Source organism: Trachinotus anak, unplaced genomic scaffold (genome assembly GCF_046630095.1).
Source record: "Trachinotus anak isolate AG129_WGS33_773 ecotype Australia unplaced genomic scaffold, CSIRO_AGI_Tana_v1 ptg000026l, whole genome shotgun sequence".
Lineage (NCBI taxonomy): Eukaryota > Metazoa > Chordata > Actinopteri > Carangiformes > Carangidae > Trachinotus > Trachinotus anak.
Genome location: NW_027273877.1, coordinates 11,842,876 through 11,867,950, shown reverse-complemented (window position 1 = coordinate 11,867,950; position 25,075 = coordinate 11,842,876). Strand labels below are relative to the sequence as shown.

At 42.6% G+C, this 25,075-nt stretch overlaps 2 protein-coding genes across 2 annotated transcripts in view; both read left to right on the top strand.

The window, feature by feature from the left end:
• LOC139609635 (protein NLRC3-like) overlaps nucleotides 1-25,075 on the top strand; it is a 243,837-nt gene that overhangs the window by 103,663 nt on the left and 115,099 nt on the right. The window contains exon 9 of the mRNA XM_071464507.1: nucleotides 16,403-16,871. The gene's annotated coding sequence lies outside the window, so the exon portion shown is untranslated. The remainder of the gene's footprint in view (nucleotides 1-16,402; nucleotides 16,872-25,075) is intronic.
• Nucleotides 91-24,965, top strand: LOC139609965 (protein NLRC3-like). The gene is made up of 9 exons (XM_071465037.1): nucleotides 91-278; nucleotides 2,508-2,630; nucleotides 2,734-2,963; nucleotides 3,194-4,985; nucleotides 7,113-7,289; nucleotides 13,691-13,837; nucleotides 19,962-20,126; nucleotides 24,143-24,218; nucleotides 24,939-24,965. The coding sequence occupies exons 1-9, from the start codon at nucleotides 91-93 to the stop codon at nucleotides 24,963-24,965; spliced, it is 2,925 nt and encodes a 974-aa protein (XP_071321138.1).

The following is a 25,075-nucleotide window of genomic DNA, read 5'->3' as shown; positions in this document are numbered from 1 at the left end:
GACAGGAAGGAGAGAACAGAGATCAGATGATGGCCTTCAGTGAATGGAGCCACAAGTACTGCCTCCCTCTGAACCTCCAAGACCAAGGAGATGGTTACTGACATTCACAGGTCTAGACCCACACTTCAGCCAGTCAATATTAGAGGGAAGGACATTGAGGTGGTGCACACTTATAAATACCTAGATGTGCGCCTGGACAGTAAACTGGACTGGTCCCTGAACACAGATGCCATCTGCAGGAAGGGGCGGAGCCAGCTCTTTTTCCTCAGGAAGCTCAGGTGCTTTGACTGCAGTCTGCAGTGAAGTGCTGCACATGTTTTATCAGTCAGTGGTAGAGAGAGTCCTCTTCTCTGCTGTGGTCTGCTGGAGCAGCAGCAGGTAGACCAGAACACAAGGAGACTGGACCAGCTGGTTCTAAAGGCTGAGTCTGTGACTAGAGGAGTCTGGACTCTCTCAGGACTGTTGTGGAGAGACACATGCTCTGTAAGATGCAGCCATCTTGGACAACACCAACCACCCTCTCCACAGCATCCTTCAGAGCAGAGAAGCAGCTACAACAGCAGCCAACGTCTCATCTCTCTGCTGCAGGACTGAGAGGTTCAGGAAATCCTCTGTTCATCATACTGTTCAACACCTCAGACAGAGACAGTGGGTCATCACACAGACTCAATCTTAATTGAACTAAATACATGAGTAAGCTGGATAACTGTGAATTTTCCTATCTGGATAAATAAAGTATTTATTATCTTATTATCTTATCTTACATGCTCTGGTGTCTCTGTCGCTCTCACTGCAGTGAAGCCGGGAACTTCCACACAATGGTTGGAGTGTTGTCGTTTAACCAGGTCTCTGTGAAACATGGACCACTCTCAAGATATGCTCACTGGTTCATCACTATTGCCTCCAGCTCATCACACTTGTTAGCCAGGGAGGTGATGTTCCCCACAAGGATCGATGGTAGAAAAGGCTTAAATCTCCATCTCCTAGCCTTTAGCTTAGCCTTTAGTTTTGCGACTGCTCTGCATCCTCAATACCTCACCTTCAGCTCAGCTGGTATGGGATGTGTATCTCCATGTCTGGTACACTCTAAAGAAAGGCTGTCTTACCTCACAGACATGATGTTCTCCAATGTCAGATGACGCAACAATGCAGAATAAGGACGTAAAAAATTAGGAAAACACACTAATACTTTGCAAAAGAAGTAGAAGGTACGAGGACTTGCTGCATCTCGACTAGTGCATCAGTGTGTATTGGTGTCTAGTGTGTGTTGGTGTTAAAATGAGGTGAGGTCAGGAGCATTGTCGACTCATCTCTATCTCATTTTATTCAGTTTCCGCTGAGGCTGTAAAATATGAAAGTGAGGGAACAAAAACATGCATTGCACCTTCAGGTGAATATTTTTCAGCCGGGCCTGTTTGGTGGAATCCTGCTGTAGCTGTAGACGTCTGCTCGCACACTTTCACTCTGCACACCAGCAGTTTCCTCTGCAGAGCAGAGCTCTGTCTTACTACCTGCTAAATCCACCGTTATCAGAGAAATCCACCAAGGTGCAGGTGCACCTGGTTTTTAGAGGGGATGGGAGAGAGCTCTCTGATTGGTTCATTACATGTTACATCCAAAACACAGCCATGATTAATGAAGAGACTAATTACAACCCTTTTGAAGCATGTGCCTGCTGCTGCGACTGTTTGTCCACTGTTAAACGAACAAAAGTGGATGAGGACATGTATTAAAAGCTTTGGCTCCATGTGCCTAGATGGTTAAAATAGGTCCTAAGTCTCCAGAGGGAACCAATGGGCTCAGAGCTGAGAGCCACAGACAGAGGGGCGAAGTCACAAAGTGTTGAGAGACGAACTCACACACTGTTGGTTTGGCTCTTTTCATGGGGTTTGTTGTCAAGAACAAACATGTAGAATAACAGCAGAATGATCCTTTAATTACACACAAGACTGTCTTTACCATCACTGATATCTGTGCAGATGTAACTGACAAACTGTGTGTTTGTCAGTGAAGTTGTGTGATGGTCAGATGAAGCCTGCAGCAGGATGTGGTATTTGCTGTTGTCACAGTCATGTAGAAACACACAGGCCTCCTTGTGTGAAATGAAGCTGAACTCCAGAGAAAGAATCAATATGGAGAAGAAGAGCAGACACATCAGCAGCCATTAGTTTTAGTCAGGATGTTGTTTTGTCTTCATTTGTGGCAGTGGCAATGTCGGGGTCACAGACATCTGATCCTCTCATCTTACCTTTGTATCACTCTGCTTCTTTAGAGCTGATGTGAGACAGGTCATCAACAGCTGGAGACTGGACACATTTAATGACTGACTGACACAACAGTGTTGTTTCTGGATGCTGCTGTGTTGCTTCCATCCTTCAGTACAGTGTGCGGTGCTGGATGGTGACGTCACTGCAGGACGTCAGCTGAGAGTTCCCACAATGACTCTGTCATCAGAGAATTGATCAGTGATCGATGTGATATGAATAAAAACATGTTTGTGTTTGCAGAGGTCAGAACCACAGACTGAGAGCAGAGTCTCCAGGATCCAGCTGTCTGTCTATGAAGAGTGACCGGTCCAAAGAGTTGAATCTTCTAGAGTTTGGTCCTGAACCAGGACCCTCAGACTCACAGTAAGAGACAGTTTCTACTGTAAACTCAGCTGAAGATGATTCAGTTATTAGACATATTTGACTGTGACATGTTAGTGATGAAGACATGTCTTCACAGAGGGAGGAAAAGGAGTGGTGTCTCTGTGGAGGAGCAGCTGTCCTGCTGTGCTCTGTGTCAGGACGTCCTGAAGGATCCAGTCTCTACCAGCTGTGGACACTGGTTCTGCAGACAGTGCTTCACCTCATACTGGGACCAGTCTGGGTCTTCAGGAGACCCCTCCTGTCCCCAGTGTGGACAAAGACCCAGAACCAGACCTGGACTGCAGACAGCCAGTCAGACCAGCACTGTACAAAGTGAGACTGAACATGTGTCTGCTGATGTCTTCATTTGTGAAACCAGGACCTGTTGTTTTCTCCAGTGTCAGTTGTTCTATCACACAGCACTGACATTTCAGATGATTCTAAAAAGCACAACATTAAAAAGCTTTTCTTTGCTGCTCTTTAGTTTTTCTGTAGCTGATGAAAATAATCAGCAGCTTCTCAGATTCTCTGTCTTCATTCTGACATTGTCTCTTCTCTTTCAGCAGATAGTGGTCTGCAGGAGGTTTTAGATCAACATAAGATCAGTCTGAGGAGCAGATGTGAACGTGTGACTGAAGGAAGTGATGGAACAGGAAGTGGAACCCTCCTCAACAGGATCTACACTGAGCTCTACATCACAGAGGGACAGAGTGAAGAGGTTAATACCCAACATGAGGTGAGGCAGCTGGAGACAGCTTCCAAGATGAAGACCCTCCATGACACTCCAATCAAGTGCCACGACATCTTTAAAGCCTTACCTGACCAACAGAGACACATCAGAGTGGTTCTGACCAACGGCGTCGCTGGCGTTGGAAAAACCTTCTCAGTGCAGAAGTTCAGTCTGGACTGGGCAGAGGGCTTGGAGAACCAAGATGTCAGTCTGCTGGTTCTGCTTTCGTTCAGGGAGCTGAACCTGATCAGAGAGCAGCAGTACAGTCTTCTCAGGCTGCTCCATGTTTTCCATCCAACATTACAGAAGGTCACAGCAGAGCAGCTGGCTGTCTGTAAAGTTGCGTTCATCTTGGACGGCCTGGATGAAAGCAGACTTTCACTGGATTTCACCAACGGGGAGGTTGTGTCTGATGTCACACAGACGTCATCAGTCAACCTGCTGCTGACAAACCTCATCCAGGGGAACCTGCTTTCCTCGGCTCTGGTCTGGATCACTTCCAGACCTGCAGCAGCCAATCAGATCCCTCCTACATGTGTTGACAGGGTAACAGAGGTACGAGGCTTCACTGATCCACAGAAGGAGGAGTACTTCAGGAGGAGATCCAGTGATGAAGAGCTGTCCAGCAGAACCATCTCACACATCAAGAAGTCCAGGAGCCTCCACATCATGTGTCAAGTCCCAGTCTTCTGCTGGATCACTGCTACAGTTCTGGAGCACATGTTGACTACAGAGCAGAGAGGAGAGCTGCCCCAGACCCTGACTGACCTGTTCTCACACTTCCTGCTGGTTCAGACAAAGAGGAAGAAGCTCAAGTATGATGAGGGACATGAGACGAGTCCACAGGAGCTGATGGAGGCTGACAGGAAAGTTCTTCTGAAGCTGGGGAGGCTGGCGTTTGAACATCTGGAGAAAGGAAACATCATGTTCTACCAAGAAGACCTGGAGCAGTGTGGTCTGGATGTCACAGAGGCCTCGGTGTACTCAGGACTCTGTACTGAGATCTTCAAAAGAGAGAGTGTGATCTTCCAGAAAACAGTCTACTGCTTTGTTCATCTGAGCATTCAGGAGTTTCTGGCTGCAGTCTACATGTTCCACTGTTACACCAACAGGGAGAGAAAGGTCCTGGAGAACTTCCTGGGAAAACAACATGTTGATTTAACCCTGGATGTCTTCCTGAGGGCAGACATGGAGAATTCCCTCAGAAGTAAAAATGGTCACCTGGACCTGTTTGTTCGCTTCCTTCATGGCCTCTCTCTGAAGTCCAACCAGAGACTCTTAGGAGGTCTGCTGGGTCAGACAGAGAACAGTCCAGAAACCATCAAGAGAGCCATCAACAACCTAAAGGAGATGAACAGTGATAAAATCTCTCCTGACAGAAGCATCAACATCTTCCACTGTCTGATGGAGATGAAGGACCACTCAGTTCATCAGGAGATCCAAGAGTTCCTGAAGTCAGAGACCAGATCAGAGAAGAGACTCTCTGAGATCCACTGCTCAGCTCTGGCCTACATGCTGCAGATGTCAGAGGAGGTTCTGGATGAGTTGGACCTGAAAAAGTACAACACATCAGAGGAGGGTCGACGGAGACTGATCCCAGCTGTGAGGAACTGCAGGAAGGCTCGGTGAGTCCAGACATGATCAATATAATTATCAATCAGTAGATTAGATCAGTTTTCATTTATTCTCATTATTCTTAGTTTTACTTTGAAACAATCAACGGTCAGTTGTAAGAATTGTTGGATGCTTCATTGATTTGTTAATGTTCTGTGTTGTTTTGAGTCTCTTTGGTTTAATTCAAACCTGATCAAAATAATTAAAGCAGCTCCACTGATCTTAAACCTCAGAGTGTGTTTCCAGGTGTTTCCAGGTGTTTCCAGGTGTTGGGGAGGACACCTGCATATGAGAAAACAGTAGTATTAAACCTTTAGTGTCTCCAGCTGTGCAGTCTGATAAATGTCCTCAGGTGATGTCACCTGAGTCAGTGTGGGCGGAGTCTGAAGATAATACGAGACCTCTGTAGCCCCCCCCACCTCTGCTGCATAACACACCTTAATCTAACAGCCATGGGTTGGTGGTTGAGGTACATTGTGGGTAATGTAGGCAGCAGGTTTTTGTGAGGAAGAAGAATGTGTGAATGAAAAAAGAAGATGTCTCTGGTTCAGCTTTGTTGAAACTGTCCATTGTGACAGTGTTACAGGAGAGCAGTGATGAATCTGTGGAGGTCTGTATTCAGGACTCATGAGGTTTCTATGACAACAGTCATCAGTGTTTGACAGTGAACAGTGAATGCAGTAAAGCTCTAATGAGCAGGTTCTAGCAGGTGTTTAGTAAAGTTTGTATAAGACCTGAATCATTGTCCAGAGATGACTGAAGTCATGATGAGCATGGAGGATGTTAGGGGACGCCTCCCCCGCTTTAAATCACAGGAGACAAAAACAGAGGGCTCCAATGAAAGCTGCTTTAAAAGTGGAGCTGAACAGCAGCCACTGTGGTAACAACAAACACTGATGGGATAATGGTTCATGATCAAACAGAATGTAACAGCTGCACAAGCAGAGAAAAGTCATCACATCAGTGAAATGACTCAACTGGTCAAAGCAGACCAAGAGTGGAGATGTAAACCGCTGAGTGTATTGAACTGATCAAGGCTGAGCTTTATTGATTATTGAACTTTTCATGTTGAAGAGTGAACTTGTGTTTTTTCAAGTGCCATGGTGGAGCTTTAAAGTCTTTCCATAGATTGTGTTAATGAGACAGAAAGTCCCAGGTGTTTTCTTTCTTGTTGCTGTAGAGGAGAGTCGTATCAGGAAATGTTCAGCTTCAGCCAAGAACACAGGTGTGAATCTATCAGAGCAGAATGGGAGGATTCAGTCTTCTTCTACACACCAGAGCTCAGTGTCATGTTTCTGTGAGGACCTTCTGTGAAAACCAGGCAGCAGACAGAGATTAGATTGAACTGTTGACTGAGTTGACCTCAGGAGAAATGTTCTGGAGTAGGGATGCCACGGTGTGGAAATGTTCCCACCGGACATTAAGACATGTGTGGGCTCAGTATCTGTAGATTAGACCTCAGTGTTTCCCACACACTGATTTATCTGTGACAAGCCGCCACCACATCAACAATGACGCCACATATTGATTTTCTATTGGTTTACAGTTTCAAATGAGGAAAATGTTATTTCACTGTAGAGCTGCACACACACACACACACACACACACACACACACACACACACACACACTTCCAGGTTGTAACTGTAGAGTCCACTAAGTGTTGATCACTAGTGTTTTACTGAGGACACTTTGTTCATGGATCAACGTGGGCGCTGCCACTGATTCACCACAATGAGCCAGATGTGTTTTATGCAGTGGTGTGTGTTGACTTCTACAGAGAGGCAGCAGAGCCAAGCAATCTGGAGTCAGTTTAAAAACAGTGGAGAATAAAACTGTTTTTCTGAACAAGATTCTGACTCTGGATCAAATCATATGATGGAAGCAGAAATGTAACATCATTTTCCCTCCTTCATCTGCACAACAAAGATTCCCATGAAACTCTGCAGGTCTGAGAGAGAGTGATGAGAATTATTGTTTCATGTCAAACACAATCAGATCAGATGAGCTGAGCCACAGATGTGAAGAGCAGATGTTCATCACATCATCATCTTTTCTCATCAGATGCATTTTAACTGCATCTGATTTTATGATTTTATGATTTTATTCTGACACATTTTATATCTTCTCTCATCACAGACTTGTTAATTGTCGACTCTCAGAGACTCACTGTGAAGTCATGTCCTCAGCTCTGAAGTCCAACCCCTCCCATCTGAGACACCTGGACCTGAGTGGAAACTGGGACCTTAAGGCTTCAGGAGTGAAGCAGCTGTGTGCTGGACTGGAGAGTCCAAACTGTAGACTGGAGACTCTGAGGTCAGTTCACTGACTGGAGCTGTTGTAGTTTTATATTCAGTTCAAATCTGTGAAGTTCCAGTTTTTCATTGGTTCATTTTCAGGATTTCTGTGTGAGGATTTAAAAAATCAGCCAGTGAAGAGAAAGAAGGAAGATGAGACCAGGAGCAGAGTGGTGATGAGGAGGGTCAGGAGAATCCCCGGGGGCCGTTTGGGGGCCGGGGCCAGACTGATTATTGTGTAGACTAATAATATTGTGTTATATAAAAGTGGTCTACCTCGCTGCACCATCCTGCAGCCTGAACTGAGCCTCGCAGCCTCTTGTCTCTCCCAGCACGTCAGACGCTACCAAGTCTATATTTGCAGTAGGGGGGTAAATAAGCGGCTCCTCCTCAGGTGGTACAACCTCGGTGTGCCTTGAATTCTGATTGGTCAGCTGCTGACGAATAAGAGCTGTGAAGTGGGGCTCGTACAGAGTCATCAGAGACGTGTTGGTGTTATCAGGGAACGTGTGTATTCACTGTTCACATTGGTTTGAAGCAGCAACAGAATAAATAATGGAGGAGGAAGCAGAGAAATGTTCCACAATCACAGAGAGATTCAACATCCAGTAAAGAGCCGGCAGCTGAAATGCTAAGCAGAAAGTTGATGAGAATCAAACTGCAACAGTCTCACAGATCTTCTGCTGCTGCTGCTGATCTGAACACCAGCAAAGCCGCAGCTCTCTGCAACCAACAAATTTTGCAGCTGTTGTTGTGTGTTGATGTCAGCACTGCAGCATCATGGGAAGCCACAGACCTTCAGACTGCAACACAAACCAGATCAAAGCAGGGCCAGTGGCTGAGGCGGGAAAGTGGAGACAAGAGGAAACTCAGCTGGGACATGGAGGCAGGAAGGATTAGATTGATGCTGGGAGCAATTTATGAGCAGCTCCCACCTCCCCAACATCATAGTGAATAAACAGGTGAGGAGCCAACATGTCCTCTATGTTCAGGTGGAGCTTCATGTGGCTCCTTCTATCAGGGGCTAAAACAAGCCTGTCTCCAGGCCCACACACCTGGAGACATCAGCAGGTGCTGAGGTGTCTCCCAGCAGCCACTGAGAGTCAGAGCTCAGAGGTGAACTCACTGGAGGCAGAAGGAGACAAGATGGATTTGGTCCTTCCCGCTCTGCTTGAGTGCAGACGCTTCACTCCTTTACTCTCCGCTTTACTCTCTTTTTTTTTTTCATTGTAATCTTTTCCTTTTGAAATTTATTTATTTATTTTTTTCATGGAAAGTGTGTCCTGGATACCTACGTATCACTGGGAGCTTAATTTATGAGTTACTGAAGGCTACCACTATTATTTTAAACTGTTTTACTCAGAGAGTGTGGCTTATCAGCACAAGCCTGCACTTTTGTGCCTGGGATTGAGGAGCTCAGCTAACAGAGGCTACTTAGCAGCAAGATGCCTCTGTTTTCCACGGAAGATTACCACAAACTCCTCCAGAAGATAGCAGTACTGGAAACAAAAATTCATCGGCCCAAAGTGAACGTCGAGATAAATGGACAATATGGGAATGAAACTCCTCTGCCAATAAGCCAAAACACGGAAAGGGAGCAGGCTAACACCAAGCTAACTGGCACCACCAAGACATGGCAGGAGCCAGGTGTAAATGGGAGTGAATCAAACTGTCCTCCCTGGAACTCTCTTGGTGCAAAGCCAAAGCACAACAAATTGCTTCCCTCAAATATGAGAAGACGGTTATCAGGCAGAACCCAGCACCCGGAGATTCAGTATGACACCCAATGGCCTGCACTGCCATCATACAGGAATGTCTCTTCAACCCCACTACCACAGAGAAAGCAACCATGGACCAAGGTGACAACAAAAACTAAGAGCAAACTGCCCCAAGACGCAGGGATTCTACTAGAGAACAGATTTGCTCCACTTTCACAAGACCCAGACTCCCCCAAAGAAGGCTCATCTCCCAGGACCAGAGAAATGAGTATGAGGCTAAACTGAATGCTAAAGGGCTACAGAGAGAGCTAACCACTGGGCCTCAAACTCTGATAGTGGGTGATGGAGCTGTGGATGACATAAAACGCTTTTGCAGTAAGAAAAACACCAAAGTACTCTGCTTTCCCAATGACATGGTGTCTGATGTCTCGAAAAAGATCCTGAAGATTGCTGCTGAGCATCCGACACTGAAATCTCTAATCATACACACAGGAGCCCTTGATGTTGTGAAACAATAATCGGAGGTATTAAAACGAGACTTCATGGAACTGATAAACAAAGTTCAGTGTTTAAATACTGAGGAGTTTTTCAGTGGACCTCTGCCAACAGTTTGGCGAGGAGATGAGAGATTCAGCAGGCTGATGATGCTAAACAGATGGCTGAAAGATACATGCACTGCTCAATCACTGAACTTTACTGACAACTGGCACCTCTTTAAGGTAGATGGATTTTGCCTTAACAAGTCAGGAGTACAGCTGCTAAGCTCCAACATTTTTTATCATCTGCGTCAGGCACCAGCAGTCTTTGTCAAGGACAAGGGACAAGACAATCCAAAACAACGGATAAGACAGCGCTCTGGTGAGGGCGCTGAGATAAGGCTGACAACGGAGGACAGCGGACTCAGAAAGAACCTGCAGAGTCACCATCTTCACCCCAACAAGTGGATTCAGCCACAACAACACAACACCAGGAGTCTCCCCTAGCCCGAACAGCCCGAAAAGGGGAGTCTCCCCCAGCCCAAACAGGAGACTCCCAACCTTCACCCCCCCAGACCTCACCCAGCCCCCAACTCTCTCCACTCAGTCTTGACTCCCCATTCCTGGATTTCCCTGACAGGATGAAGAGCTTCAGAGTTGGAATCCAACTAACACCACGCCACGATCCCATATTTTCCCCCATTAACCTCCCACATCGTCCACCCCTTCCGTCCACCCCACCTCCTCCCATTCCACCACGTCGGAAGCCACCTTCGACCTTTCGATCATTGAGTCTGACTGATATGTGCCAGGTCCAGGCTACAATACTGATATCAACAACGTTCTTCCCCAGGAAAAGTCAGGGCCCTATGGACTTCAGGCAGCCTTTTCAATCCCTGTGGTGACAGGTAACAGAAAAGTGATCAAACTGGTGAGAAATGAAAAGGGTTCAATTAAATCTAACAATCTAGTGAGTATAGCTTGTCAACCTCAAAACTCACCAGTGTCTCCGGTTATCTCCACAAGGTTAGCTCTACTCAATATCAGATCACTAGCCAACAAATCCTTGTTAGTAAATGACATCATTATGACCTATAATCTAGATTTCTTACTTCTTAGTGAAACATGGCTGACTGAATGTAGCTGTGCTACCATTCTCAATGAGGCAGCACCAACAAATTTCTGTTTTATGAATAAGTGTTGAAGTGGTAAGAAAGGTGGGCGAGTTGCTGCCATTTTTAAATCTGTATTTCAGTGCAAGGAAACTATATTTGGTGATTTTAGCTCTTTTGAATATCTCTGTTTTTTAGTAAAGGGGGACCCAAAAGTTCTCTTCCTAATTATTTTTAGATCACCAAGATACCCAGGAAAATTCTTTGGTGAGTTTGCTGAACTGCTGTCAGTTGTCTGCACTGACTACAACTTTTTTTTATCATAACAGGGGATTTAAACATTCACGTAGACAATAATGTGGACACAAATGCCAAAGAACTTTGCTGTCTTCTTGACACTTTTGGCCTCTTCCAACATGTGAAAGGGCCCACACACACCCAAGGCCACACTCTGGATTTGGTTTTCTCTAGAGGTGTTGACATTACTTCTGTTGATATCAAGGACTTGGCTCTTTCTGATCATTTCTGTGTGTTCTTTGACTTAAAGATAACTACAAACATTCAGTTACCCTCTGTGTCTGAAAAGGTACATAAATGAGAATACCAGTGTTAAGTTTATGGAGGCTGTAGCCATGTTGCCAACTGTGAGCGCGGAGACAGTTGATGAACTCCTGGATAATTTAAACTGCAAAATCTCAAATGTCATTGATACCATTGGACCTATTAAATCTAAGATGACCTTGACCAGGCAAAAAACACCACGGAGGAACACTTTGATGGTAAAGACTCTGAAAACAGAATGCAGGAAATCAGAGGGTAAATGGAGAAAAACTTAACTTCAAATTCACCATGACCTCTACAAACAAAGTCTTTGCAATTTTAACCATGGGTTATTCAAGGCTAGACAGCAACACTTTACTAAAATGATTAATAAGAACATCAACAACACTCATGCTCTGTTTGCTATGGTTGATAAGCTTACAACCCCCCCAAAAGAGATAGTTTCAGAACACTTTTCCACAGAAAAATGCAATGAATTTGCTTGCTTTTTCAATGAAAAAATTAAATCTATAAAGCTAAATATCAACACAAATCAGCAAAATAATACAATCATGCAATCCCCAAAATCACCTAGGAATAAATCAACTGTTATGTCAGAGTTTAATACAATTGACCAAAAAATCGTAGAAGAAACAGTTCATCATCTTAAAACATTGACATGTTGTCTGGACACAATGCCTTCTGACATTTTTAAAACTATTGTAAGCTCTGTCCAAACAGATCTGCAGCAAATAATAAATTGCTCACTTCAATCAGGCACATTTCCTAAAGCCCTAAAAGTAGCTGCCATCAAGCCACTCTTAAAAAAGAGAACATTTGATACTACCCTTTTAACCAACTACAGACCCATCTCAAATCTTCCCTTTATAGCCAAGATCGTTGAGAAAGTGGTTTTTAATCAACTCAGCAACTTCTTGAACTCCAGTGGACTCTGACAAATTTCAATCAGGCTTCCGACCTCACCACAGTACAGAAACAGCTCTTATTAGAGTGTTAAATGACATAAGGTTGAACACTGACTCAGGCAAGGTGTCAGTTCTGGTCCTGTTGGATCTGAGTGCTGCGTTTGACACTGTGGATCACAGTATACTGTTGGACAGGTTGGAAACCTGGGCAGGACTCAGCGGGACAGTCCTAAAATGGTTCAGGTCCTACTTGGAGGAGCGGAGTTATTTTGTGACCATTGGTAGTTATCAATCTGATCGAGTGGCTATGACATGTGGAGTTCCTCAGGGGTCAGTCCTTGGACATCTTCTGTTCAACCTGTATATGCTGCCTTTGGGTCAAATTCTGCAGAATTCTAATGTCAACTATCATAGTTATGCAGATGACACACAAATATATCTTGCACTGTCTCCGGATGACTGCAGATAGAGAATCCTCTGATTCTCCTCTGATTACAGACTGAACTGAGGTCAGCAGCAGCTGATCAACCTGTGTTCACATCAACAGCTGTATGAATGTTGTGCTGACATTTGGATGATGTGTGTAGAAGGCTGACATGATGAAGATCCACAATAACAGAAGGACAAAGTCACTCTACTCATTTTAGACAAAGATCATTGATCAGGACAAATCTGATTGATTATCAATCATTGATCTACATCTTTGATTCTTTATTCAGATTGAGGAGCTGCAGTTTGTCAGAGATCAGCTGTTCTTCTCTGGTCTCAGCTCTGAAGTCCAACCCCTCCCATCTGAGAGAACTGGACCTGAGTGGAAACCAGAACCTGCAGGATCCAGGAGTGAAGGGTCTGTGTGGTTTTCTGCAGAGTCCAGACTGTAGACTGGAGACTCTGAGGTCAGACTCCATGTTTTCTTTCTGTGCTGAGATGAATGTGATGTGAAAGTTGTGTTGACACTGAGCTGCAGACATGAGGCTGATATTATACTGATCCACACTGAGGATCTTCATGGTAAAGTCTGTTTTCTTCTTCTCTGCTTTTAGTCCAGTGACTGTTTCTCTTCAACTTTCACCTCATGACTTTTTCCAAACATCAACAGAAACACATTGAATCTGTCAGACAATAACTGATCTATAATCAATAGCTGATGGTCCCAACACTTTTATAAGGCTCTGTGATGTTTGTAGTGACTCCAATATTCAAAGCCAAGTTGTCATAGCAACAGGTTGTTTCATCACTTTAAATCCTGTAGGTTTGACTGTGTTAAATATTTGAGCTCAGTCACCAGGTGTCTGTGTCTCTGCCGTTCCATCAACTAGTGAATTTAATATATATTTCTATACATTTGTTATCATGTCTCCAAACTTCAGCCTGACATGTTTGTTGTCTTTGAAAACTTGAGGATCTTTAGTAGAATCTGCACAACATGAGTTTGTATAGATGGAGCCACAGGTGGAGCTGGCAGAGTTGAAGAGGTGGAGTCACTACGTCTTTATTGAAGCAGCAGCATGTTGTCATGAATATTAATGAGAGCTGTTTTTACTTTGTCTGTTTGACTCTTTGTGGTTTCAAGCAGGAACTTTGTCTCCTAAACTCACATCTTTGGTTCTTTATTCAGATTGATCACCTGCAGGTTGTCAGAGATCAGCTGTTCTTCTCTGGTCTCAGCTCTGAAGTCCAACCCCTCCCATCTGAGAGAACTGGACCTGAGCTACAACCTGAACCTGCAGGGTCCAGGAGTGAAAGGTCTGTGTGGTTTTCTGCAGAGTCCAGACTGTAGACTGGAGACTCTGAGGTCAGTTCACTGTTGTAGATCTTATATCTTGAATCCACAGCTAATGAAGCTTCACACACAAGTTGAATCCATTGACTGTGAATGAATGAATGACATTGTAAATAGTTGTTGTCTCATGTTTCCAGTTGTTCTTCTCTCAGACTGAGAATGATTCTTCAGTTTCAGCTCATTTCACTCACTTGTCATGAATAATGTCTGTTCACTTCAGTTCAACCTTCACAGCTCACACACTCGTATTTCTCTCAGTCAGAGGACTCATGTTTTCTAAATCCACTGGAGAAAATGTCCAGTGTTAGTTGTTCAAGTCAATTCATTTTTATCACAACAACATACACAAGATCCTCACAACTAATATTTGTCCAAAGAAAGTGAAGAAACAATCTTCTTTTTTTCAGTAGATTTCAGTGAAGTGTCAGGACTAATGTCTGTTTGATCAAACTGTGTGTGTGTTTTCATCTGTAACACAACACACACAACTGTTGTGTTGACAATGTTGTGTTGAACTGACATGATGAAGATCCACAATAACAGAAGGACAAAGTCACTCTACTCATTTTAGACAAAGATCATTGATCAGGACAAATCTGATTGATTATCAATCATTGATCTACATCTTTGATTCTTTATTCAGATTGAGGGGCTGCAGTTTGTCAGAGATCAGCTGTTCTACTCTGGTCTCAGCTCTGAAGTCCAACCCCTCCCATCTGAGAGACCTGGACCTGAGTGGAAACCAGAACCTGCAGGATCCAGGAGTGAAGGGTCTGTGTGGTTTTCTGCAGAGTCCAGACTGTAGACTGGAGACTCTGAGGTCAGACTCCATGTTTTCTTTCTGTGCTGAGATGAATGTGATGTGAAAGTTGTGTTGACACTGAGCTGCAGACATGAGGCTGATATTATACTGATCCACACTGAGGATCTTCATGGTAAAGTCTGTTTTCTTCTTCTCTGCTTTTAGTCCAGTGACTGTTTCTCTTCAACTTTCACCTCATGACTTTTTAAAACACCAACAGAAACACATTGAATCTGTCAGACAATAACTGATCTATAATCAATAGCTGATGGTCCCAACACTTTTATAAGGCTCTGTGATGTTTGTACTGACTCCAATATTCAAAGCCAAGTTGTCATAGCAACAGGTTGTTTCATCACTTTAAATCCTGTAGGTTTGACTGTGTTAAATATTTGAGCTCAGTCACCAGGTGTCTGTGTCTCTGCCGTTCCATCAGCTAGTGAATTTAATATATATTTCTATACATTTGTTCTCATGTCTCCAAACTTCAGCCTGACATGTTTGTTGTCTTTGAAAACTTGAGGATCTTTAGTAGAATGTGCACAACATGAGTTTGTATAGATGGAGCCACAGGTGGAGCTGGCAGAGTTGAAGAGGTGGAGTCACTACGTCTTTATTGAAGCAGCAGCATGTTGTCATGAATATTAATGAGAGCTGTTTTTACTTTGTCTGTTTGACTCTTTGTGGTTTCAAGCAGGAACTTTGTCTCCTAAACTCACATCTTGGATTCTTTATTCAGATTGAGGAGCTGCAGTTTGTCAGAGATCAGCTGTTCTTCTCTGGTCTCAGCTCTGAAGTCCAACCCCTCCCATCTGAGAGAACTGGACCTGAGTCTCAACAACCTGAAGGATCCAGACCTGAAGGATCTCCGTGGTCTCGTGGAGAGTCCAGACTGTAGACTGGAGACTCTGAGGTCAGTAGAGGGGCGGAGTCAGTCCATGCTGCTCTCAGCAGTATTGTACTAAACACAGTTAGTATCAGAGCAAAGATCCAGTGTTTCCTGTGAACCTCCAACCTCCTCAGTGGCTGCTTTCCTCAGTGAAGCTCTGAGAGGAGAACGGGGACAGGCTTCAGGATTGGACAGAAAGACAGAGAGAGACACAACAGTCAGCCAATCAGAGTAGCCAGAAGCTTGTTGTGATCATGTGTGTGAGTTGACGTGAAGACGACTGTTGTTGTTGTGTTGATGTGTACAGGAAATAAAGCTGATTCCAGCTGACAGCCTCACAGATGGACAGAGACAGTGTCCTCATTCATCAAACTGTCCAATCTGATCTGAGACTGTTTGTTCTCTGGTTTCAACACTAAACTGCTGATCAGCTTCATCTGTGTCACAGCTCTGAGATCAGTCTGATGGAGCCTGACAGTCCCTGGCTCTTAGTGACAGCCTCCATGTTCAGTCAGGTGATGTTTCAGAAGCAGCTCACATGTTGATCAACACACAGAGACTCTGTGTTTAAAGTGACATCAGCTGACAGGTAACAGGAGTGAATCCATCACTGACCTGTTGCTGACTCAGCACTTTGTTTCCACTGTGGACTGAGTGAAATGTGCAGAGTGAACAGACTTGATGCTGAACGTCTCTGCAGGTCTGTGAGCTTCCAGCTCAGTGTGTTCACTCCAACACGTTAACATGAGAGCTGAGAGGAAGCAGCTGCTGCACATCTGGTCTGAACAGGACTGAAGTCCCTGCTGCATCACTGACTGATGAAGTGAGTCTCTGTAAACACTGATTCATCTCCTCTGCTTTCTTCTTCTCTACACAGATGGTGGAGGTGAGAGTGGAGAGGAGAGCTTGATCCAGCAGTGACTGACAGAGGAACCAGAAGAAGTGGAGATGACTCTCAGTGCTGCAGTCTGAACTGATCTGAGAACAGCTCCACTGTCACACACAGAGTCCAGTCCACCATCATCCCTGTGTGTTCCTCTGGATCTGACAGAGCATCATCAGTGTCTCTGGACTTAAAGCTCATCAAGTTCAGCTCTGAACAGTTTCCTTGTTGAGCTTCACAAAGAGGGAATTTCACAGTAAAATGACTTGAACTCTGAAGATGAGTTTGACTCAGACGTTGAAGCCTCATGTTCTGCAGCTGAACTTTACCAGATATTATTGTACAGGAGGAACATGTTGTTTTTATCCTCCATCTCTTCATTCAAGTTGTGTTGAGGAGGAACAATCACACAGACCAACAACTCTTTCACTGTGTGACATGTGAGTGTTGTTTTCAGACAGGCTTGAAAAATGTTCATCTCTCCATTATAATGCTGAGTCAACAAGTGTCACTGATTCAATGGATCAGTGACACTGACACCTTCTTTTCCAGACCGCCAGCTCTTTTATTTTTCCACCAGCAGCATCACAGTACTGTCTCGTACTTCAGCAGGGGCTGCCTCAGATCTACCCTTCTTCAGAGCAGGAGTTGTAGTATAATATTATCAGCTAAGTTATCTGTCTATCTGCTAAATATACTATGTCTCCAATAATGATTACTATGATTAGTATACTCATCACAAAAAAGACTGAAGTGTGAAGAATAATGTCACAATAAGTGTAAACTGTGTGTATCACTGATTATGTTAAATTCAAGTAAATGTATTGTTTTTAAAAAAATGCAGCAGGAAAAAGTCAGAACATAATGGTGTATTCCTGGAGGAGAACATGGTTTTAAAAAAAATGTAGTGAAAGAGAATCAGAATATAATGGTGTCCACTGGGCATGGACTTCACGAAAAGAGAAAAAATAGATCAGCCTCATGAATGTAGTTTATAAGATTTATGTCTAACGAGCTCTGTCCCAGTCTGGATAGATAATGAGGTATTCATCCAGTCCAGGTCTTCTACTGAAAATGGTTTTGACTGTGAGAAAATAGACATGACCTGGGAGGGGTCAGGTTTGGTGGACACGACAGTTTCGGTGGAGACTGGTGAAATATGAGAGGAGGCGTTGGCAGATTTTGGATTATAAAAGAAGAGGTCACGTGTCATGTATTCAGATCAACTTTTTGCTTTGTTGTCGACAATAAATCTCTGCTGCACTGAATTGTGCCTCCCGCTGATTTTTGAAGACTTTGAAGATATTTCTGAACTGATAAGATTCCAGACTCAGAATCTGGTCCATGATTGGGGCATCTGTCCTACATCAGAGTCCTGAGCAGAGTCAGGTCTCGGTGTACGATCAGGACTTGTTGAACGAGCATCAGAATGTGAATCTGCAGCGTTGACTTCAGTCTCAGAACCAACAGACGTCACTGCCTAAAACTGAAAAGATACTCTGATCTGATCTGTTTTATCCTTTCTTCTGTCTCTCCCTCTTTTTTCAGACATCTCCATGGTCTCAGTGTAAAGTTACTGATCACTAAGCTGCTCAGTTAGTTTGAGTTAGCTCGCTGAAAGTCAGTTCTGCTAAATCAAAGCTTTGTCTTCAGCCACAGATGAATATGAACGGAGTGGCCGCCATCTTGACTGAGATGTGTCCCAGTCATGGATGTATTATATCCACAGACTGTATCTGACCAAGTAAGGTGGTGTTAAACCTGCAGTCGTTGATATCGTGGGTAGTTCAGGTGTGAAGAGTTCATTTATTTGTGATGTTAGAGGGAAACGTGTCAACATTCAGTCTGAAGCTTCAGAGCCTAAAGTCACATTGGAATCAACATTTAAAAAAATCATAACCAGGCAAAAATATTAAGTTTAAATTGTCTTTTAGGCATTTTTAAGATATGGATGCTGCATGTGACAGAAAACTACAACTCAGATAAAGTTATTACGTTCACTTTCTCTCATTGAGAAGCAGATTTATACGTCATGTCTTCTTTAAAAAAACAACTAAAACTGTGCAGTGCTGCAGTGAAGCTTTATGTCCTGTCATTACTGAGCCCTCTGTCTATTTCCCACTGTTCTCCACAGCTATATGCTACAGTCAGGACTGGGTGGAGGTATTATAACAGGCCCAACCTCCACATGTCCTGTCCCCTCCAATCTCTGCTGTCAGGAGAAAACATTGGTTTATTTACAGTGGAGTAAATCAAACACCTGTTGATTATTTGACCGTGGTGATTTTTCTCAGTCTTTCCACTATTTTTATATTTAATATTGTCAGTAAAATTTAGTGCAAATACGTGAAAGTGAAGCTGTTATTTGTGACGACTTCCTGTCAAACTGAGCCACATGTAGTTTGTAACAGCCAAACTAACGACCCTGCTCTTTAACAAAGTGCTGTAAAAAAACAGCCAAATTCTGCCAGTATCATACTGTTTCCCACTGATACTGTACCATACTGTAGAAAACAATGCATGATGGGCAATATTTACCATTCTCCATGAAATACTGTAATATACTGTGAATCGCATTGCATTGTGGGGATGGTGTTTGAATCGACGGCAGAGAACCCCACCAATACAGGATGCTACTGTATTTCATGATGAGACCTGCTGACCATGGAGCGGGTAAAACCAGCTCTGGAGTTTCTTTTCAAGGATTCTCCATCTGAACCCTGCACTTTATGAGCAAGTCGTGAGGTAAGTTAATAAACATTTGATCTGTCTGGCATTTTGTTTGCTGACTATCGTCAGCTTTAAACTAAATGGAACTGATCAGTAACGTCACAAAGCTAATGAGGTCCACTTGTGACTGCAGCTCATCATTATGTTGTAGGTAAGGCTGATTTCTGAATAGTTCAACAAAAGGTTTCATGATAAGTCACATTGGGGTTTTATTTCCAGCTGGTTTGCAGCTGAAATCATTTTGTGCTCATGGTTGGTGGAGTTTGCTCTCTTCTTCTTGCATTTTCACCTGAATGGGTGACCTTAGTTGTCGCTAACATTTAAAGAATATTTTAGTAGAGCAGGTTAAACCAAACTTTTGAATTATTCTGTTATTATTTTGAATTTGAAGTAAAAAATATATAGAAAGTGACAACAACACTGCAAGTTCAAGCGAGCCAGCTGGAGAAACTGTGCCAGCACCTGAGCAGTGGTTGGGCTTGTGTGGTGTTAGAGTTGAATTAATGTCAGCATCATGGTAATTCCAGTCACCTGTTTGATTGTATGTGATGATGTTGGTCTACAGTCAGAGTTCAGTAATAACACATTAACTCCTCTGCTCTTCACATTCACATTGAGTGTCTGTATCAAAATCTACAATAATACGTACGAGCACAAGAAATGTGGGAGTCTGTATTAAGGTTAATGTTTTAATTAGATTTTTGTTGTGGTGCCACCCTCTCTCTTTTCACATGCATCATGTGCAGCTTGAACACTCACTTCTTGACCACTTCATATAGTTGCAGACTGTCTTTCTATCCACCTTCTAATTTCAGACCGCTGTGTTTTTCAGGCGCTTCATTGGAATCAACCCAGAAAGAGGGACGAAGGCCAGCCGGGGCGAGGTCGTCTCCAAGAGGACTGGGAGAGTCGTCCAGAAGAAGTCTGTCACAGTCAGTCCCCATGTCTCCACTCTTCTGAAGAACCTCACAGACTTTGAGTGGAATTTCATAGGTCAGTGAGAGCTCTGTACCCAGGCACTTCATATCAACACAGCCACAGTTATTTTAAATTTTCTGTCTTAAGTTCTCACTGTGTAATCAAATTCTTGGTCTCCTGCTCACTAAAAACGCTATATACCTTTACAGCGACTTAGTCTTTCTGCAGTGTTCTACCGCAGGTATAGCTGTTTATCTCAAAGAAATGAAGGGAACATGTTCACTTGTCCCAGGGCAGGAGTGCTCTTGTAGGATTTGATTAGTTTAGTCTTCAGTATTACTGTGTATGAAAACTGTCAGTAAAATCTGGGCAGACCTGCAATCAGTTCTGTTTTGAGAGCTCTCAGAGCTTCCTCTTTATGTTGTAAGAGACCTGTTAAAGTTCATTTAAAACAGCCTGATTTGAAACACAAAGCCTGTGGCGCTCTGAGTTAAGCTAAAACCTTTGAGTCACATTTTGTACAGTGTACTCTCTTTCAGAAATTTTAGTTGGTTATGGTGCATGTGTACTTTATACAGGTTACTTCTTGGTTTCCCCATCCCATTAAATCGTGGGGCTCCCATTGTCTGTCCCTCACACACAATATCTCAGACACCACTTTTCAAATTTTGACAGTGTTTGAAAGGATGATGTCCCTTTATGTTGTGAAATGTATTGTATTATGCCAGTCTGTCTGATGGAGGAAATTAATATTTGCCTACAGTACCACTCAAGTCTGCCTGGCTACATTTCCCACCATTTGGATCAAAAAACACTGCTTTTCTTTCATATCTTTCAGTTAGTGTGAAAATGGAAGCTTCTCTCCTTATAGATTATTATGTTTGTGGGATCAATGTTCTTTTTCAGTCTCAGTGCCAAACTGTGCATTTTGTATTGAAAATGTAGTATGCATAATTCCCCTAAGTCTATTAAAATGTTGATCACATTTAAGGATAACGGCTTCTCTGTTATACATGACTGAAATTTAGAACTGTAATGAAAAAATAAACAGTTTGTATCACCAACAACAAGTATTTCAGTTAGTGTTGCCTTTTTCCAATAGATGTTGGGTTACAGATATAATCTTATAATTTCTTAGTCTCTTCTTTTCCATAGAATGATTTATTGCTGAATTTTGGTGAACACAATCATTCAGTATGTGTATCTTGTATAGATTATCACACTGAAATCGCTAGTCAACCTGCTGCCAGTAGTCTACTGTAAACTCAAGGAAACACAGCAATGCACTGTAATTCAGTACATGGTCGTATTACAGTAACATACTGTTGAGTTGATTACAGTAGGAGAACTGTAAAATTAACAGTAAACTACTGGCAACCCTGCTGCCAGTATTTTACTGTTAATTTACATGACAATCTTTTACAGTGTACTGACTGTAATTACCTCTATAATTAGCTATTTTTTTCAAGCAGCCCCTCAATGTGCATCTAAATCTCACACTAATATTAAAAACACTGTTTTACGCAGACTGTTGAACAGACTGTGTAACTGAAGTATTAGTATTATGAACAGAGCACTGGAATTCATTTGCTATTCATTTAAAAGTTGCCAAATCTAGTGAGAAATTGCTAAATTGCCAACATCACTCGGTAGGAAACCTCCTTAAAGGGGCTTTATGTATTGATTATTGATTATGTATTTATTATGTAATGGTGATAAATGATGACTGCTGATTGGAGGAGCCACCTGGTATTTTTTTGTGAAGGGCCCCACCACACTGTAGAATCACCACTGGTCATTTACATTCATTTTCCCCTCATCAATCTAAATTCAATCATGACAAAGTGAAAACAGAATTTCTGAAGATTTTTTTTTGGAGATGTATTAAAAGGAAAAACTGAAATATCACATTTCCACAAGTATTCAGACACTTTGCTGTGACAGTTGAACTTTAGCTCAGGTTCCATTTCTCGTCATCATCTCTGAGATGTTTCTCCACCTTGACTGGAGTCAGTCTGTGGTAAATTCAGCTGGTTGGACTTATTGTGGAAAGGAGCACACCTGTAAAATAACACAATGTGGAAAAGTGGAAGGGTCTGAATGCACTGTAACTCTGTGACAACAGGTCTGTCCTCGCCCACGGATAATGAGTCTGTTGTTTCATGAAGAATAATCTACATAGTCGTTTTGATAGTGATGTTTTGTGTCTCTTTTTATGTGTTAATGTGTTTGGTTGTTTATTTAAAAAAATAATAAAATAAATTTACTTTTAAAATCCATGTGAACAATTTAGTAAAAAAGTTGTGGATGAAACTTGGTTTCTTGTATAGAAACACAACCTACTTTCCCATATGCAGTAGAATAAGAATTACTGAAGCTCTCTTTCTTTCTGCCCTGGACTGTGGTGATGTTATATGTATAGACATGCTGCTGTCACCACTCTTAAGCCCTTACATGATGTATATCACTCTGCTATTACATTTTTTACTGGGGATACCTACAATAGCCATCATTGCACTCTGATGAAAAGGTCGGCTGGTCCTCTTTCACCATGGGATGAGATCAACACTGGTATATATTCATCTAAAAAGCACTTTTAAATTGATTCCCAAATAATTAATGTAGGAATTCAGCAAACCTGCTCTCAGGACTGGATCACGCTGCCTGTTCCTCAGGTCAGTTCTGACCTTGGAAAGACAGCTTTTAGATTTTGTGCTCCAGATTCAAGGAATAATCTACAACATCCTTGAAAAATTTATAAATACATTATCAGACATCTTTATAATTACGTGTCAGACATGCTAACATTAGCTCAGTCAGTTCAGACAGACTGACAAGAGAAATCAGTTCTGAAATGCAAAATTAAAAACTTGCAATTAATTTCAATTAAATTCTTAATCATGATTAAGAAAACATTAATGGTTTGACAGTCCTATTTACTATACTATGATGTTTTTAATGACATACTACATTATGATGTTTTTATGCCTTACTATACTGACATTTTATCCATTACTATACCATGACATTTTCTATGATATTTAATACCTCACTATACCATGACATTTTTCATGACAAACTAAAATATGATGCTTTTACGGCATATCATACTACGTTTTTTTTTATGACATACCTTACTATGATATTTTTATGCCTTACTATCCTGTATCATACTATTTCATGGCCTTTTCTATGACATTTACTGCCTTACAATAATACACAATATTTCCAAATTCAATAATAATGATATTAATAATAGTAATAATAATAATAATAAGACAAAGAAGAAGAAGAAGAAGAAGAAGAGGAAGAAAAAGAAGAATAACATCAATCTTTATACAGTAACAGTGTTCAGTCCGTGTCCCTCAGTGACCACAGGTCTGACTCACAATCAGTAAAAACCAAATAAAAAACTCTCCTCTGGTTTTGGTGAGAAACATCAGTAGAGTGTGAATCATGTTCTCCTTTAACACAGTCCATCAGTCTGGCTGTATGGTTTAACGAGGGTGAACAGTCCATAGCTGATCATCAGACTGTCATTATGTTTTATAGATCTGGAGGTTTCCTCCTGCAGCACTGGCTCCCTCCTGAATGTCCAAGAACCTCATCCTCTGCCTCCTGTTCCTGGGCTCCGTCATCTACAGACACATTACAGTACATTCAGTTCACTCTCTGGAATCACAGCCACGTGTCAAAGGTCACAGTGAGGAAAAACTCTGCAGGTGAGTTTGCTTTTATCAGTCTGTCAGGAAAACAACTTCAAACAGCAGAACCAGAAGAGCTTCCAAGAACTAGGGCTGGTTCTCATAGTTGACTGTGGGTTTCACTAAGGTCAGACTTTAACCTGTCTACTGAACCTTTTCTCTCTCCTCACTCTCTTTATTTTTATTGTAGAATAATTTTTTCTCATTTTTAGTTGATGCTTTCACTAATAGAAATGACAAACATCACTAACAGCAGACTGCGTATTCATTTCATGCAGGGATGGGGTCTGACAGCTGTTTCATTTCATCAGACATTTACTGATATCTGCCCCCCACAGGTGAAACACCTGGTCTCCAGTGTCTCCTCCTCCCCCTGTTCTTTGCTCCTCAGGTTGGCAAATGTGTCAACGACGATGCAGATTGATGATGATGATGATGATGATGGCGATGAAGTACAACAACAGATGGTACACCACCTGTGCTGGAACACACACACACACACACACACACACACACACACACACACACACACACACTACAGTAAAGCATTAAATCGTTTACAGCTCAGTTATAAAACATTAATAAGAAAAACATTTGGGTTGCCAGGTTGTGCTGGTGATTATCCTCCTCCTCCTGTAACACCTTGATCATGCAGACTCCATTATTAACAGTTTGACCTCTGACCTTCAGGAAAACAAGTTACAGAGCATCTGGACCAAAATCATCTCATAAACATTTTAAATTAAAGTCTCAAACTTTTATCATCAGTTTATTAAAATGTATAACTGCAGATGACTCACTGACTTTTGCTGCCGACTCATTAGAAAGTGAGAGAGTTGTTTTCATGATTACGAGCTGAACAATGAAACACAGTCACTGACAGAGTGGGAGCTGACCAGTAAAAACAGCAGGGTCAGTGTCTCGGTGCAGCCGGTCTGTTTTGGTTCCCATCATTCTGTTAACACCTGATATTTCAGATTTGTGCTGTGAAGCTCCACATTGTGTTGACTGACAGAACTTGGTGTTATGGTTTCACTGATCTGTAACCGTCTGTTTAAATCTCTATGGACCGAGTCCCCGACAAAAACCATGTCAACTAAACCGTCCCACTGCAGGGTCCATCCAGCGTTCACACTCCACCTGTTTGGTTATGGACTCTGGTGTGTTTGTGTGTGTTGTGCTCTCAGCTGACACCACCTGAAAACGATGACTGACCTCAGGACTGTGATTAAACAGCTCTGAAATCCATCTGGTAACGTAAACCGTCAGGGAAGAGATCCTATGACTGATCTGGAAGCCTCACAGTTCAGAAGTTAAACAGACA

Excerpts from the sequence above, each read along its gene's own strand:
- LOC139609965 (XM_071465037.1), top strand. The coding sequence starts at position 91 with ATGGTTACTGACATTCACAGGTCTAGACCCACACTTCAGCCAGTCAAT. Across the intron at positions 2,964-3,193 it reads TCAGACCAGCACTGTACAAA|CAGATAGTGGTCTGCAGGAG; the intron begins GTGAGACTGAAC and ends CTTCTCTTTCAG. Across the intron at positions 4,986-7,112 it reads AGGAACTGCAGGAAGGCTCG|ACTTGTTAATTGTCGACTCT; the intron begins GTGAGTCCAGAC and ends CTCTCATCACAG.